Genomic DNA, 17,467 nt, shown 5'->3' on the forward strand with positions numbered 1-17,467 from the left:
CAGGATGTCACCCTCAGGGTCCCAGAGCTGGGTCAGGATTTCCAAAATGTCCTGATGTTCCACTGCTCCATGTGGGCTGCTCCTTGTCCTTGCTCTAAATGCCCCTAGAGATGCATCCCTCTGCCCCTGACAGGCTCTTTCTTAGCCACAGGAGCCCATGTCTGGCTACTATTTCTAGAAAGCAAGCCTGACAGGACAGAGAAGAACAGGAGAAGAATGAATGAGGGGGAACACATGGCCCTTTCCTTCAGGTAGCCCCATGAAGACCCAGAAATTCAGGGCCAGGGACATACTGGGGTCCTGGGATACCATTAGGCCTGGATGGTTGTCTACCAGTCAACCTTCACCCAGGGTACATGTTTATTCCTGAAAAGGAGACCGGGGTGGGCCACCAAAATGGCCGAACTGTTAAGAGCTCAGGACTTATATGCCTGTGGTCCCCAGTTCAATACCTAGTACTGCATATACCAGAGTGGTGCTCTGGCTTCTTTTTCTCTCATGTGAAACCCTCTTTCTGTTAAATATGAAATCAATAAGTCATAAATAAAAGACAAGGTGCTAAATAAAGTAATGATCATGTTTTAAAATATTTTAATAGTCATTATTATTTAAATAAAGCTTTGGTGTAGTTTTCCATATTTTTATAGCTTCTCTCTATATAGACATCTTGTAAAATCTATTAAAAATTCATGAGACATTGGCTCCTCTATCATAGGGAGGGTGATGGAGATGGGAAGATGAGTTCAGGGAAGCATGTCAGGCAGGAGAGGGACCCAGGAGCCTTCGCAGCTGGAGTTACCAGGCATCAAGGAAGCAGACCTCGGTGCTGGAACACCCATGGAAGGGGACACTAGGGGAACAGGTTCCCAAAGATGGAAAATATCTAAATCCTACTGATCAGTCTGCTGTCCAGAGAAGCAGAAACACCTTAGGCATCAGCAGCCTCAGCAGCCTGCATGAAAACCAGGCTTCCTTTCCCCAGGATGGTTCTCCTGGGAAACTGGGTGACAGCAGCTTTTGCTGGGGGATGGGTAGGTGGGTAGCAGGGTGTCATACAGTGGGTGGGGCAGGGATACTGCTAAACAACCCCACTTCCAAGAATGAACCATGAGGCACCAATGCCTGGTCCCCTGCAATGACTATGGACTTTGGCAGGTGGCATCATGAAGATATTCAGGGACCCACAAGGGACATGCAATAATAGCTCCACTCACCTGACAGTCCCACCAACCCTGAGAGAAGGACATGATGGCCCAGGGCTGCCGGGTTCTTACTCCCATCCCTTCCACCACCACCTACACCCCCAAGCCTCACACCACTCAGCAGGGTTACTGTACTCAACCCACTATGTCTAGTTTTCTAAGCTCTCCAAGTCTCCTAGTCCTTGGGCCGTGAGGTCCCAGCTAGAGGTTCTCATGAGAGGCACTCTGGTCTACCCGTTGAGCCTTTCCAAACAGCAGGAAATTGCACAGTCCTAAGCTACTGATGGCGGCCACCAGATTGAACACAGATGTCCAGGAGCCCGTGGTTTCGATCAGGTAGCCGCCTAGGCACACGCCCACCACACCTGGAGTTGAGGCAAGGGGGGAAGGCAGTGAGCTCCCCGGCAGTGCAGGGGAGAGGAAGGGAGGGTGCTTGGGAGAGAGGCTGGGCAGAAGTTGAGGGACAGAAGGCCAGGGTTAGCTTCACCCTGAGAGGGCCTCAGAGGGGAAGCCACCCAGGGACTCTCTGCTTTGGCGGACAAACAGTGACAGAAGGGGGGTGTCATACAGCACTGGCCAAAGCGACCCTAGACCACAAGGACTTGACTCACATCTTAGGACTAAAAATGGACACTTCTGTTCAGACTCTGGGCCAGCTCCTGGGTCCTGGGTCTGCACCATTCCATAACTACGCTTTGGGACCCTACACACACACACACATACACACACACATGTACATGCACACGCACACACACACTGCTGTGCCCGACCCTGCAGAGTTAAAGCAGCCAAAGAGGGTGAGAGGACACAGGAGCAGGATAGCCAGGCACCACACAGTGACTTAAAGACCACAGCCAGGGAGCCCCCCCCTCACCTGCCAAGGCTCCAGCTGTGTTGGCCACACCTGTGAAGAGCAAAGGCATGAGGACCAGTCAGAGAAGGCCATTGTCACCTCCCACATCCAACCTGTCTTGGGGGCAACCCTGCCACAGAGGGAGATCCTGACAGGAGCCGAGGCTGGGGTGAACTGGGGATGAGGGGGAGGCGGAGCAACCACTTCCTCTTCAAGCCAGAGCTGTGTCCTCACCAAAGAGAAAGCCAGCACAGGATGGGGCCAGGTCCTGGATGTTAACGGAAATGCCACTGTGGGGAGAAGAAGGAAGACAGGCAGGTGATGCTGCCACTGCCAGCCAACTAGCTAGCAGCAATCCTCTAGGTCCCACAGGCTAGGAGGGCGAAATGAGGGCCCACCTGCCACACCAGGGTGCCACTGGACTAGTCCCAGCTCCCACCTCAGGATGACAAAGCAGGAAGCCAATCGCCAAACAAAACAAAGCATTGGAGATGAGTATGCTATTTGTCCAAATAGATATTTGCTATTCACTAATTTGCAAATCATTTAGGCCAGGAATGCCTTTCTAAGAAATAGCACGGCTAAAAAAAAAAAAAAAAAAAGATATAATACCACGACTACCAAGCAGATGAGGAAGAAAGATAGAGGCAGTTCACATATTTGGCCACAAAAGACACTATTTAGAGGTGGGCATATCCTTGCCCTGCCCAATCTCTCTTCTCACACTGGCTCTATGCCCAACAACTTTCCTAGGTTTCATGCATGGTAACTACTATGTGCCCAACTCAGGGGGTGATTGCAGAAACCCAGTTCTGTCCCTCCCACCCAGAACAAGGGGCAGCAGGGGCAGCTCCAGTAGATGGGCATCTGCCTCTTACCTGTGGTTAAAGGTCTGGAGGCCGATAGAAGCAGACGCAAAAACCACAGATCTGCAGAAGCTTGATGTGTGGCCCAGACACAGGGCGAAGATGCTGGATAGTCCGAGACCCATGACCTATGGAGAGAGTGGACAGGAAGGCCAGAACCTCCCTGGGCTTTCTGGAGTGCACCAGGGAATCCCTCCCAGATTGGGGTCTCCCTGGGACATGTGACACAAAGCTCCAGTGATGAGCCAGTCCTGACTTCAGAGCCAAAGTGAAAGCTTTTTTTTTTTTTTTTTTTTCCTCAAGGGTTTTCACTGGGGCTTGGTGCCAGCACAATGAATCCACTGCTCCTGGTAGTCACTTTATTTTCTTTTCTTTAAATTATTTATTTATTTATCATTAGACAGAGACAGAGAAATTTAGAGGGGAGGGAGAGAGTTAGAGGAGAGAGACACCTGCAGACCTGCTTCACCTTGTGAAGCTTTCCCCCTGCAAGTAGGGACCAAGGGCTTGAACCTGGGTCCTTGTGCACTGTACTGTGTGCACTTAGCAAGGTACACCACCACCTGGCCCCTCATATTTTTAATATTTAATTATTTATTTATTCCCTTTTGTTGCCCTTGTTGTTTTATTGTTGTAGTCATTATTATTATTGATGTCATTGTTGTTGGATAGGACAGAGAGAAAGGGAGAGAGGAGGGGAAAACAGAGAGGGGGAGAGAAAGATAGACAGACACCTGCAGACCTGCTTCACCACCTGTGAAGTGACTTCCCTGCAGGTGGGGAGCCGGGGGCTCGAACCGGAATCCTTGTGCCGGTCCTTGCGCTTTGCACCATCTGTGCTTAACCCACAGTGCTACCACCCGACTCCCTTGACCTCTCATTTTTTTTCTTTTCTTCTTCTTTTTTTTTTTTTTTATTAGATAGGACAGAGAGAAATTGAGAGGGGAGGGGGAGAGTGAGAGGGACAAAGATAGATACCTACAGACTTGCTTTACTGCTTGTGAAGTGTCCCCCCTGCAGGTGGAAAGCGGGGGCTAAAACCCCAATCTTTATGCTTAACAGGGTTTGCCACTAACCAACTCCTGTGAAAAGCTTATTTAATATGAGCAAACTCAGGTCCAGAAATAGGGGCTGGAGCCCTGGGTCCCCAGCACTGACCCACCACATCAATTGCCTCTGGGTCAGGTGATTTGGGAACACAATATTGGGGTTTGGGAGCAGAGTGGGGGCTACTAAGAGCCATTCCAGGCTGGCTTACCTGCATGAACTTGCGTACAGTGATGGTTCTGTAACCTTAATAAAGGGGGCAAGGGAAGCTTCGGTTACCTGTCTGCCCTGATATTCTGATCGTGCCCAGAACACATGCAGGTGCAGTGTGGATAAGGCAGGACAGAGGCAGAATAGACCCCAGGGTGGGGATGAGGTTTCTATGCTGTGCTGGGAGCATGCGCACATGCATGTGTTTGAGTGCCTGGGCCCTGCAGTACATGTGCATGGAAGATTCCCGAGACCTGGTCAGCAGAGGCACTGAGGGATGCTGCAAAGGTACTACAGTGAGGGAAATGACTATTCTTTATGCCTCTCCACAGGTCAACACTTCTCCATAGCAAGGCTTCCTTTTTGGCCTGTGGCTTCTGACCCCATCAGGTGCTTGACTCCCACTGCCCCAGGGTGAGGAACTCATGGTCATGGTCAGCCTGGATCTCCTCACTTCACCCCTACCATCTCCAGCCAGAAGGCAAGTTCCAACGGCCCTCTCAGGCTGACTCTGAAGGGTTGGCATCTTTAGTGGCAGTTGGGTGCCTTGAGATATGATCTCTTCCCATGCTACAACTGTACCACAAGGTGGGGGCTGGGGGGTACCTCCCACGCTAAGAGCAAGCAAAGCATGTCTGGCTCCCCTATCCCAGAGCTCACCCCGATTGATGAGGTGATCAGAGAGAAAGCCGCTGAACAGACTGGCAGGAATTGCCACCAGCCAGGGCACAACATTGAAGACCCAGCCCTGTGGGAGGGAAGAGGCACAGAGGGGATCTAGTTACCCTGGAGAGAACATACAGGCCAGTCACCACCCACCACTAGCCAGGGAGGTTCCTCTGAACTTAACCCAGCATTCCCATCCCACCCCAACCACCCTCCACCCTGCTAGGGAATCTGCCCACTATACTGTCTTCCCTGTCTTTCTCTTGCCTCCCAGAAGGCAAAGCTAGGGAGTTATACTCCTTCCCAAGTGTAGCTCAGCAGATCTTAGTTTCCAGAATCATAAAAAAAAACATGAAATAAGCTGAGCTAACAGAAGACTTCCATGTCCCCATGGTGACCCTGCTTATCTCTGCTTAGGAACAGATGGACTCTAAGGGCAAGGGGAGGGGAGTCTGCCAGAGGACCACTAAGACTAGAGGCCAGGAGTCGAACAGTAGTGCAACAGGTTAAGCACACATGGCACTAAGTGCAAGGACCAGCATAAGGATCCCGGTTTGAGCCCCCAACTCCCCACTTTGAGGGGAGTCGCTTCACAGGCAGTGAAGCAGGTCTGCAGGTGTCTATCTTTCTCTCCCCCTCTGTCTTCCCCTCCTCTCTTCATTTCTCTCTGTCCTACCCAACAACGACATCAATAACAACAACAACAATAACTACAACAATGAAAAAAACAAGGGCAACAAAAGGGAAAATAAATAAATAAACAAGCAAACAAATAATAATAATAATTTAAAAAGACTAGAGGCCAAGAACCAGCATGGAAAGCCAAAGCAGAGTCAGAACCATCTCTGAGTTGGGGTGGGAACCAAGGGCCATCTGCCTGCCTGCCACGCACTGTGCAGGGTGGCAGACTTTGGGTGTCCTTAGGCTAAAATGAGCTGAAGGGGCTGTTCTACTCACCTTGGAGCTGGGGAAGGTCTCTTTAAAGAAGGTGGGCAGCCAGGAGAGGAGAATGAAGAAGGAGCTGGCTGCTGAGAGCTGGGACAAGATGGCTGCCCTGCAAAGGTACAGACACAGGGCAGTAGACTCAGGTCCTCTGACCACTCCCGGCTCCCCACACTCACAGACTGCAGCCAGAGAGCCTTCATGGCCTGGAGCATAGGGCAAGTGGGCCTTTCTAGGACCAGCCACACATACCCCTTGCAGAACTTGCTCTGTAGCCAACAGTCCAGGCCCACCAGGCACATACACTTGCTCCCATTCCATTCCTAGGCTCCACCTATATACTCACCACACAGAAGGCTTCCGGAAGAGCTGTCTCCAGGGGACTCTGGTGCGCCTGGACACCGGCAGGCCCTGTGCCAGCACACCCAAGGCCGGGACTAGGTCTGAAGGGACAAGATATTTCCTAATTTTCAGAAGCAGTTGATGTGTCTGCCTGGGCAGATTGGCTTCTGAGACTGAGACCAACTCCCCACCCATACCTTCCTGGTAGTGATAATGCCATCTGCTTGCCTTCTGGGTCAAGTACTGATCTGTTTATGAAGCTTTAGTCTAGAGGACTCTTTCTGAGATGCTTTGGGGGTGTGAAGCTGTGCTAGGGATAGAAACTGGACCCCTTCCCACCTGCAGGTGGGTCGCTTCATAGGCGGTGAAGCAGGTCTGCAGGTATCTATCTTTCTCTCCCCCTCTCTATCTTCTCTCCATTTCTCTCTATCCTATCCAACAATGACAGCAATAACAACAACAATGATAAACAACAGGGGCAACAAAAGGGAAAAAATAGCCTCCAGGAGCAGTGGATTCATAGTGCATGCACCGAGCCCCAGCAATAACCCTGGAGGCAAAAAAAAAAAAAAAGTAAGAAAGAAACTGGAACTCTTCCCAGGCAGTGCATTTTCAAGGTACATCCAGGCAGCAGTTACCTTTTTCATTCAGCAGGTACCTATACACATAACATGCCCACAGCAGTGTGAGTCCACCTGAGAAATAGAAGACACTCTGCCATCCATACCAGTCCAGGAGCAGGGAGCCCACACCCCCAGTCACCAACGTCCTAAAATGACAGATAAGAGCATGATCATAACCTTCAGCTTGCCATCTCAGGCAAGGAAAGGCCCCTGAGGTTCCCCTCTTGCATAAATTGGGTCTCTAGAAAAGGTGGTCTTTCATTGCCTTTAAAGAATGGGGGTCAGGCGGTGGCGTACAGGTTAAGTGCACATACTGCAAAGCACAAGGACCTGTGCAAGGATCCTGGTTTGAGCCCCCAGCTCCCCACCTGCAGGAGGGTTGCTTCACAAGCGGTGAAGCAGGTCTGAAGGTGTCTCTCTGTCTCTCTCCCTCTCTATCTCCCCCTCCTCTCTCAATTTCTCTCTGTCCTACCCAAAAAAATTTTTTTAAATGGCTATAGGAGTAGTGGATTCATAATGCTGGCACCTGAGCCCCAGCAATAACACTGGAGGCACAAAAAAAAAAAGATTTATTTATGAGGCCAGGTGGTGGCATACTTGGTTGACCACACACATTACCATGCACATGGTCCAAGCCCCTGGTCCCTACATGCAGGGAGGAAGCTTGTAAAGCAGTGAAGCAGTGCTGCAGATCTGTAGTCTCTCTTTCTCTCTCCCTTTCTTTCCTCTCTCAATCTTCTCCTATCAAATATCAACATAAGAAAAGCAAAATTTTTAAAGAAAAAAAGGGGGGCAAGTAAGTGGTGGTGCACCTGGTTGAACACACGTTACAGTGTTCAAGGACCCAGTTCGAGACCCAGTCCCCATCTGCAGGGGAAAGCTCTGCAAGTAATGAAGCAGCATTGCAGGTGTCACTTTCTCGCTCCCTCTGTCACTCCCTTCCCGATAGATCTCTGGCTGTCTGTATTCAATAAACAAATAAAGATAAAACAAAACAAAAACAAAAAGAAAAAAGAGTTGGGAAAATGATAAAGGAAAGATTTGTTTATTTACAGGCAGAGGGTAGATAGTATAATGGTTATGCAAACACTCTCATGCCTGAGGCTCCAAAGTCCCAGGTTCAATCCCCCACACCACCATAAGCCAGAGCTGAACAGTGCTCTGGTTAAAAAATTAAAATTAAAAAAAAAAGTTAAAAATAGGCTTCCCTGGATTGAAGACCCCACCAATGTGTCCTGGAGCTCAGCTTCCCCAGAGTCACACCCTACTAGGGAAAGAGAGAGGCAGACTGGGGGTATGGACCGACCAGTCAACGCCCATGTTCAGCGGGGAAGCAATTACAGAAGCCAGACCTTCTACCTTCTGCAACCCTCAACGACCCTGGGTCCATGCTCCCAGAGGGATAGAGCATGGGAAAGCTACCATGGGAGGGGGTGGGTTATGGGGATTGGGTGTTGGGAATTGTGTGGAGTTGTACCCCTCCTACCTTATGCTTTTGTTCACTAATCCTTTCTTAAATAAAAAATTTAAAAAAAAAAAGTTAAAAATAAATAAATAAAAATAAATAAGTGGTCCGGAGGTGGCACACTGGATAGGGCATTGGATTCTTAACCATACGGTCCTGAGTTTGATCCCTGGCAGCACATGTACCAGAGTGATGTCTGGTTCTTTCTCTCTTCCTGTCTTTCTCATGAATACATAAATTCTGAAAAAAAAAAATTAAAAAATAAAAAATATTTGTTTGTTTATTTACAACGTGGAGGGAAGGAGGGATGGAGATTGGCTCCTAAGCATGGCTCCACTCAGGCATATGTGGTGTGAGAGGTCATACTCAAAACCTTATACTTGTAAGTATTGCATTCTAAGTGCTGAGCCAACCCCAAGACGGCTTTTGTGACCTTTGTCTTGGCAGCTTTGCAAATAATTACAAACACCAGGTGAGACTTCTGGATGTCCCAGGGCAGGGTAGCTGGGCACAGCCTTGTGGCTGTGATGTGGCACTAGCAGCAGCTGCCATATGCCCCAGAGAGCCTATAATTTCTTGCTTCTGGGCATTCAAGTTGGCCTACCATTTGTGGTGTGCATCTTTTTAAACTAAAAATGGCAAAAAAAAAAAAAAAAAAAAAAAAGAAAGAAAGAAAGAAAGAAAAGAAAAGAAAAGAAAAGAAAAGAAAAGGGGCATAAAGAAGATACTGAATTAAGGCCTCTGTACTGTTTACAGCTTCATAGATGAGAAAGGACAGAATTTCAAAAGATTTCTAAATGCAGCAACCAAGGAGGTGGCACAGTGGCTGGAGTATGGGACTCAGAAGCATGAGGCCCTGCATTTGATCCCCACCACTGCACAACCAGAGTAATGTTCTGGTTCTCCCTGCTCTTTAGTATATATAAATATTTTTAAAATATCTCCAAATGCAAATGATAACCAAAAATGTCCTGCTGCTCCTAAGCCCCCCAATCCACCTGGGGGGAATCCCTACACCCCCACTCCCCACCCCTACACCCCATTAGACTTTGGTTTGGGGTACCAATTCCTGGGTTACCCCCCCACCTGCTGAAGGTTGCCCAGTAACAGCTGAAGGAGAGAGGGAGCAAGAAGCCTGGGTAAAGGCCAGCAGGGTCGTCTTTTCCTGGCGCTCATTTCTCTACCCATAGATTGCTGGGTGGGGTGTTCTCCCAGACTGCCTCCAGGATGCTCAGGAGAGACAGATTTCAGATCCACCACCTGCCTTTTTTTGTTCAAGGGCATAACTCCAGTGCCGTACCTTAAATTCATGTTCACGGGCACAGTGGGCTTTACTTGCTAAATCTGGTCACCTCCACCCCCTGCTGGGACTACACCCAGTCCACCCACAGGCAATTCCATGCCCTAGAATTCTAGTCCTCTGGAGCTTGGCAGCAGTGAACAGAGGCCCTGAGTCTGGGTTCACAAAGCCCCATGAATAAGCTCATGCATCCATCCTATGAGGACAGTGAGTTCTCCTTTCACCCCAGGGAGGGCTCTACACAGGGGTGGTGTACTCAGGGATAAAGCACACAGGGCTTCCACTCTGAATCACCAGGCCACATGTGTGTCTCCCCATGGAGGGGACACCCCATGTGTCTCCATCCATGTAGATGGAAGGGAACTTGAAGTCCCCGTTCAGCCCATGAAAACTCATGTCACCTGCTGCTGGCACTAAGGGGACAGAACCACCACAGAGAAGCACAGAACAGGGGCAGAGCCCACCCAATCTTGAGTCATACATATCCACTTGCCCTGGCCCAGCTGTACCTGTGACGACTCTCTCAGGGCTATCCCGTCCCTCCCCTGAGCCGCTGGCGCTGAGACTTACCCAAACTGGGAGCCAGCCCCCACAGTACTGTAGGTGAAGGCCCGCTCATTCTCTGGCACCTTCTGTGACAGCAGACTGGTCAGTGCAGGAAAGTAAACACCTGGGGAAAAAAAAGAGCCAGCCATAGGACCACCACAATGAGAAAGGCTAGTGGTACACACCAAAGGGCCCAGTGGTGAAACAGTGGCAGAAAAGCCTGCTGAGTCTCAATAGCACAGCCACTAAAGCCACAGCAGCTCCAGATTCCTCTCACTGACACTATCACATGTGCACTCTAGAACATACACACACGTGCATGCACGCAGGCACTCACATACACACTTGCCCACATGGTGCATGCACACCAGGGAAGATCACAGTGCCAGTCCTAGACGTGGCCTTGCTCTGTAGCTAGCTGTCACCATGGGGAGGCTGGGGAGGGACCTGGCACCATCCCCATGCGTTTCTTTGGAGAACAATTTTGAACTCTGGTTTAAAAAGCTGCACCAGGGCTGCAGCTCCTCCATGTTGTGCTATTTTTCTCCAGAAGCAAGAGGGGAAGCCAAGAGGTCTGGGTCGCTGCCTTCCCATAAGATTCTGCCCCCCACACACGCCCATACTCCCCATGCAGGTTAGGGTGGGTGGGAGTACAGCTCTACCAGTCCTGCCTTGAGCCCTCAAGTCTGTTCACCTGCCTGTCCCCTACCCCCTAAATGGAGCGCACAAAGAAGTGCTTTTACCTCCCAGCCAGCTGCCCAAAGAACCAAACCCCTTCTCCAGCCAGAACCTTGTCTGTGGAGCACCTACAAAGTCACATGGGGGAGCACACACGGTGAATCACAGGAGTTCAAGAGCTGAAACAGCACCACCGGGGCCACACAGACCATCTGAACTAGGACCATCTGGATGGTTCAGACTGTTCTCTTTAAAGTTCTAGTGGTTTTATGAGGTAAGGACCTCCCTGCCCCATTTGGAATCAGGCAGTCCAGGCCCAGCCCCTTTCCCTTCCTCTTTTATTTATTTGTTTGTTTATTTATTTATTTATTTATTTTTGCCTCCAGGATTATCACTGGGACTCTGTGCCTGCACTATAATCCACTGCTCCTGGAGGCTATTTTTTCCTTTTTTTTTTTTTTTTTACTGGAGCACTGCTCAGCTCTGGCTTATGGTGGTGTGGGGGATTGAACCTGGGACCTGACAGAGCCTCAGGCATAAGAGTCTGTTTGCATAACTATTGTGCTATCTATCCCTGCCCTATTTTTTCCTTTTTGTTGCCCTTGATGTTATTATTGTTGTTCCTATTGCTATCATTGTTGTTAGATAGGACAGAGAGGAATTCAAAGAGGAGGGGAAGACAGAGAAGGAAAAAGAAAGACACCTGCAGACTTGCTTCACCGCTTATGAAGTGAGTCCCCTGCAGGTAGGGAGCCTAGGGCTTGAACCGAGATCCTTACACTGATCTCTGCGCTTCGCGCACATGGCCATGTGCGCTTAATCTGCTGTGCCACCACCCAGACCCCTACCCCCTTCCTGACTCTTAAAGAGGGCTGAGGGAGTTGGGCGGTAGCGAAGCGGGTTATGTGCTCCCCCCCTGCAGGGGAGTCGCTTCACAGATGGTGAAGCAGGTCTGCAGATGTCTATCTTTCTCTCCCCCTCTCTGTCTTCCCCTCCTCTCTCCATTTCTCTCTGTCCTACCTAACAACGACAACAACAATAATAACTACAACAATAAAACAAGGGCAACAAAAGGGAATAAATAAATATTTTTTAAAAAAAAGGGGGCTGAAGCTACCTGCATAAATAAGAAAAGAAGGATGAACAAGGCATGGGTCAGATCCATGGGTCTGGTTAGGAAAGAGGAGGCCAGTTGCAGGAAAACTGGGGCCCAGAGGGCACAGGCTTTACAGCCCCACTGCGGACCCTTTTCAGAGAGTGCAGGGCACTGTGCACGGGGAAAGTGCACACACTTTGGGAAAGAGGTTAGAACCTGCCGTTCAGGATCACAACCAGGTGACACAATGCTGGTGCAGGATGGGGGCTCAGGTGATTGTTCTGATCCCTCAAGAACGTCTGCCCATCTGCTAGGCCCAAGGGTCCCCAGGACCTCTCAGCAATGTTGAGACACCAGTACATCTACTCTGATTTAAGGCAGAATTTAAGTACACTACATGCACTAGAACACTCGAGGAACTGTATGCACACACATCAAGTACATAAATATCAGCACATGTATACAACATACACACAGTGCAGATGCACATGGATATAGGTGCACATATGCAACTGCATAACCACGAACAACATATACCTATACGTTACACTGTACACATACCTGCATGCACATTGTACACACATGTACAGTGGCACTGTGAGCACAACAATGCCCACTCCCACACAAGTAAGCATGCACGTGTGTCCAGTGTGCATATGTGCCGACAAATCACGTACCTACTCCTTACTCTGTGCTGCCTAGGACCCAGTTCCCCTACCTTGGAGCAAGCCGGTGAGGATGCGAGAGAAGGTCATGTAGATCAGGTGAGCGCTGCTGAGGTGGGCGAGCAGAGGGGTGGCTGCAGTGATGAGGCCCCAGGCAGAGGCTGAAAGTAGGATGACCTTCTCACCCCCAATCCTGAGGGTGGAGAGAATAGTGAGGGGGAGCTGTGTTACAGCCCAGTGAGCCAAACAGGACAATTCTGTGGTGGAGGAAGCTGGGATGGGTACCCCTTGCTCCTCACAGTTCCTGAGGGTGCTGCCGTGTGCCCCCTCTGCAGAAGAGGCTGAGGGCGGCAGTGCAGAATGGAGTCCATCTTTCCCAGAGCTGCCACACTAGGGTGTGAGTACCCTTCCCTGCTCCCATATATGTGGACCTAGGATCTCCCAGCTCCTCAAGGGTGAGCATTACACATATTCCTTTTCCAGGACCCCCAAATAAACCAGGACACAAACAGGGCAGTGGGGAAGTGATTACCGGTCCCCCAGGTGGCCGCCCACCACCTGGGTCAGGCAGTAGCCCCAGAAGAAGCTGCTGAGTACAAGGCCAGCCTCTTTCTTATTCCAGCCGAAGTCCTGGCTCATGGACACGGTGCAGACGGGCATGCTGACTCGGGCGCAGTACAACAGACAGGTGCCCAGCAGCAGTGTCCCCGTCCATGCCTGGCATTCTGGCCTGTGGAGAGTGGGATGGGGTCAGTCAGGGGAGTGGCTGCCTCCCCAACATCTGAGTGCTGGTTTGAGGGCTCCCATAAGAAGCACGCAGTTCTTGGTGCAGGGAAATACCCTTCACTTAATAAGAATCAGGACACTGGGCTTTCACCTTTGCTCCCCCAAGTTCCATCTGCGCTGTTGTCTGGCCCTGTGGGGGCTGCCCTCCCCCATAACAATGAGTGGGGCCCAGGGCAGCATCTCTGCTCCCTGTTGGTGGGCATGTAATCAGGTGTCCTGCCTTCCAGGGCTTTCTGGGCTTATGTTGCCAGGGCAAAACACTGTGAGGCTGAAGCCCTGCCTGGATACTTCCCCAACCAGCTCTAACCTCCACCTCATCAGTGATGGACCGCAGGCCTAGACTTCATACCCAAGGGCAGTGCCTCCCCAGAGGAGAGCCTGAGAAACAGGCACCAGGAGAATGTCTGCTATCTCACAGGCAGACCCCACTCTACACCACCTGCCTGGGTGGTGCCCCCTCAGAAGGATGAAGCTAAAGTGCTGGGCTGGGAGAAGACTGTTCTGGTAGCTTATTGAGGAGCACACTTTTGTATCCACCTCTTATCCCTACTGCCACTGTGGGGTTAGCCCTTGCTTTGCTCTGAACAAGTGCCTGGCCCCAGTTTCCTTAACTGAGGAAGGGCTGGTGTCCACAATACCTACCTCTTTTAGGGTCAGGGCAGGGTGGCAGCAGCACTCTATAAATCTAAGTATGCTTTTTTCACAGCCCCAAAGCAGAGTGTGGGTCCCCCACTATCTTCCTCCTGCCATGGAACCTCTCAGCTGGTGCCCCCAAATCAAAATCACTCCCCACCATTGCCCTCCACAGCCAGGAGCCCATGTCCCCCAAAGGGGCTGCAAAGTCTTGCACTCCATCAAGCAGAAATAGCTGTTTCCAGTCTCGGGCTCAGGAGTTGTGGAGAAAGAGCATTATCTGCTCTCTGCTCCCCAGGTCCTAGGGATCCTCACTTCCTCCTGAATGAGCACACAGTCCTGGCTAAGAGGGTAAGAAAACACCAGCCTCCTGCCTTAACTGGGGACCTAAAAGGAGGGGTCTGGTAGCAGGACAACCCAGACTAAGCCAGCTGCCCAATAGACTGATTAGGATGCCAGGCCTGGAACCTTCTGCAGATTGGTTGGGAAACAGAAAGTTCTGTAGGATGGGTCAGGAAAGACCTGAAGGGCTTCATCCTACTCACTTTGACCTGTCCTGAGCCTTATGCCTAGGCCCCTGCTAGGCAGGATGCATCCTATAAATCTTCTGCTTCCTACAAATAGTCCTGTGTGTAAGCCATGCCCATAGGTGAGCAAATGCAAGGTCCTGAGGCTCTCAACTCAGAAAAGAGAATTGTGCCAACGTCAAGGGTAGCAAGGCAGAAAGAAGATGCAGCCTGATCTGAGCTGCTGGCCACTCCCACACACCCATGTGTTCATCCACACAGTGAGAATGAAATAAGCCAGAGCACTTATTCCAGTAGCAAATATGATTCTCATCATTGCGAATGGTCTTCTGCCAGCTTCACCAGGAACCCCCAGGTTCCTCCAGAACTCAGGCTACTTCCCTGCCAAGAATTATCCCCCTCCCCTTACCCCAACCCTAAGCTGCAAGTGTTCATGTTGAAGCAGCATAAGGATATAGTCAGATTCAGCAAGGCACTAGCAGTCAAAGCCATTCAACGTGACAGAAAGTTTGCAGAATATTCTGTAGCCCTGGGCTACTGCCTATCCCAGAAGACTGTAGAGCTGGTCTGCCACTTATGTTCAGGCCTAATAGCCAACCCAGCAGGGTAGGGAAGCTGCAATTGCTCCCTGGGCTGGCACACCACAGCCTTGTGGGGCCTGTTGGACACTGGCCAAGCTGTAACTGTGCTCTTGAAGGGCCTGCTCCCTCTGCTTGCTGTGTCCCCTGCGGCCTTCTGACTGAGGGTTTCTTTCCACTGTCTCCTTTCTCCGTCTTCCTTGGAGCTTCGCCTACATCCTGGCCTGACATCCAAGGGGACTGATTCCAAGGCCCAGGTTCCCTGGAACTTGGCCTGGAGGTGGGTTGGTCCTGGAATCACAGGGTCTGAATCTGAACATGGAGTGCAGCTGGCTTGCTCAAGAGGCCTGAATATACAGGCCAAGGGCCAAGGGCAAGGGCAGAGCAGAGGGTAGTCAGAGCATCCCCTCTAGTTCCTGATTGTTGGGTCACATTCAAGAGCAGAGCTCCTATCTGGAGGGTGGGAGAGAGTAGGAGGGAGGGCCCTTCTGTGGTGGGTAGTGGACAGAGGAAAAGGCATGAAAAGGTGTGGGAGACTTGCATAAGGCTCTTCCTCCTGGACTCCCCCAAGGAAAGGAGCAGGTTCTAGGCTGGGTCCCTGTGCTGTGGTCTCAACTGTGCAGTCACTTGTCCAGGCTCAGGGCTGTAAATGGGTGTGGTCCCATCTGGCAGGGTCAGTGTCAGGCTGACAGCGGTACCTGTGGGTCTTCCTGATAGTTTGTCCAGAACAGTGGCCCCCAGGTAGGCCTCCCTGTGTGCAGACCCGCCAGCACGACCCCCGCGGGCCTGGAGGGATGGGGTGCACTTGCTGCCCTGAACTTGAAGGAAAGGAGCAGTGATCCCAGCTCGATGAGGAACTTTGGGTCCCTTCCTCAGTGCCAGCAAGCAGGAGTGGGGTAGGGAGACATCTCCGCGCAGGTCTGCCGCTCCCCCCGCCCCGGCCTCCGCCTATCCCTTAGCAAGCCGTGCCCACCTGGACCAAGGCGCGTCCTGGGCTGTGGCCCCGCGGGCTTCGTCCAGGGACGGCTGCATCGGGAGCGGCCTGAGCGAGTCCGGAGCCGGGCTCCGCCCCGCAAACCCACCGACCCGCCGGCAGCGCGCCGCCCAAGTCCACGTGTCAGTCCCAGCGGCGCTTCCGTCCGGCGCTCCCAGGACGTGTCGCCCCCGGACGGCCACAGCAGCCGGCTGGCTGACGGGGAGGGCGGGGCCCGCTTTCGGCCCCGCCCGGCGGATGTGGGGAACTCGGCCCCCCGCCCGCCCGCCAGTAGTCTAGCCCTCACGCCCCTGCCCTGCAGCTCTCAGGTCAACCAGCTCGCCCCCTACCCGGCGCTCCCCCTGCAGAGGGCCGGATGGAGGGGCTGAGCTACTCACGTCCAGGACAGGTGACCGAGCCTGCAGTCTGTGTCCCTGCCTGTCAATCAGAGGGTGAGAATGATTCCCGTGCTCCAGTGAAAAGGTTAATCTGCGGTCTGGGACGTGGCACAGTCATTGACCTCTCAAGCATGAAATCCCGAATTTGGTGCCCGCCCCCCCCTCCCCGCAGCATATGTGCCAGAGTCATGTCTGGTTCTTTCTCTCTTGCCTCTTATATTTCTCATAAATAAGTAAGTAAATAAATAAATAAACAAAATATTAAAAATATTAATCTTAACAGAGTACACGGATTGTAAAACTCCGAGGAAGCGGGGGAGGGGGGGACTCCAAGATAAACCATCTATCTTCCACTCTCACTTTTTCTCTTTTGGAAGAGGGCAACAGTTGGGAGTGTGAGAAAGAAGCAGAGAGACACCAAAACACAGCAAGAGAGCTCACTTGGACAGTGCCTTGCTTTGTCATGAGCACGACCAAAGTTCGAGCCTGACCTCCATCACACTGAAGGAAGATTCGCTTCAGCGCCTTCACTCCAGGAGCTCTGCATGGCACTTGAGAGGCCAGCTAGGCAGGCTGTACACTGAGGTGAGGGGCGCACCCCCATGGAAAGGCTGTGAGCTTCTGGACACAGTGGCATGATTAGCCACCTACTGCATCTCCCAGTGTCACCCCCCTTACCACATTTCCATTGTCCTCCACACAACAGTCCCTGCAAAAGCTGGGTACCCTAGTATGCATCCTTCCATGTCCCCCCAGACCTCCTGCCTCTTCTCCCCAACTGCACTGTGTCTCCTTCTGGAGTCTTGGCAGTGGCTAGGCCCAGGTTCTTCATACCTTGTCTTGACTAGATACAACCTACTGAAGAGATACCACCGTACCAGGGGCCGGGCAGTGGTCTACCTGGTGAAGCATACATATTACCAAGCTCAAGGACCTGTGTTGGAACCCTTCTCCCCACCTGCAGTAGGAACACTTCACAATCAGGGAAGCAGGTCGTAGGTATCTATCTTTCTCTCTCCATCCCTCTCTATCTTCCCCTCTCCTCTTAATTTCTCTCTGTCCTATCTAATA

General features: G+C 51.5%; 1 protein-coding gene across 1 annotated transcript; it reads right to left on the reverse strand.

Annotated features, from left to right (window-relative positions):
* Positions 1-574: 574 nt before the first annotated feature.
* On the reverse strand, positions 575-16,278 carry SLC17A9 (solute carrier family 17 member 9). The gene is made up of 13 exons (XM_016186930.2): positions 15,999-16,278; positions 13,034-13,231; positions 12,555-12,694; positions 10,087-10,186; positions 6,767-6,897; positions 6,133-6,229; positions 5,802-5,898; positions 4,839-4,926; positions 4,180-4,214; positions 2,934-3,049; positions 2,290-2,345; positions 2,077-2,106; positions 575-1,567 (listed from the first exon to the last, which is right to left on the reverse strand). The coding sequence occupies exons 1-13, from the start codon at positions 16,055-16,057 to the stop codon at positions 1,404-1,406; spliced, it is 1,311 nt and encodes a 436-aa protein (XP_016042416.2). The 5' UTR covers positions 16,058-16,278; the 3' UTR covers positions 575-1,403.
* Positions 16,279-17,467: the final 1,189 nt, after the last annotated feature.

This window comes from Erinaceus europaeus, chromosome 1 (assembly GCF_950295315.1).
Source record: "Erinaceus europaeus chromosome 1, mEriEur2.1, whole genome shotgun sequence".
Taxonomy (NCBI): domain Eukaryota; kingdom Metazoa; phylum Chordata; class Mammalia; order Eulipotyphla; family Erinaceidae; genus Erinaceus; species Erinaceus europaeus.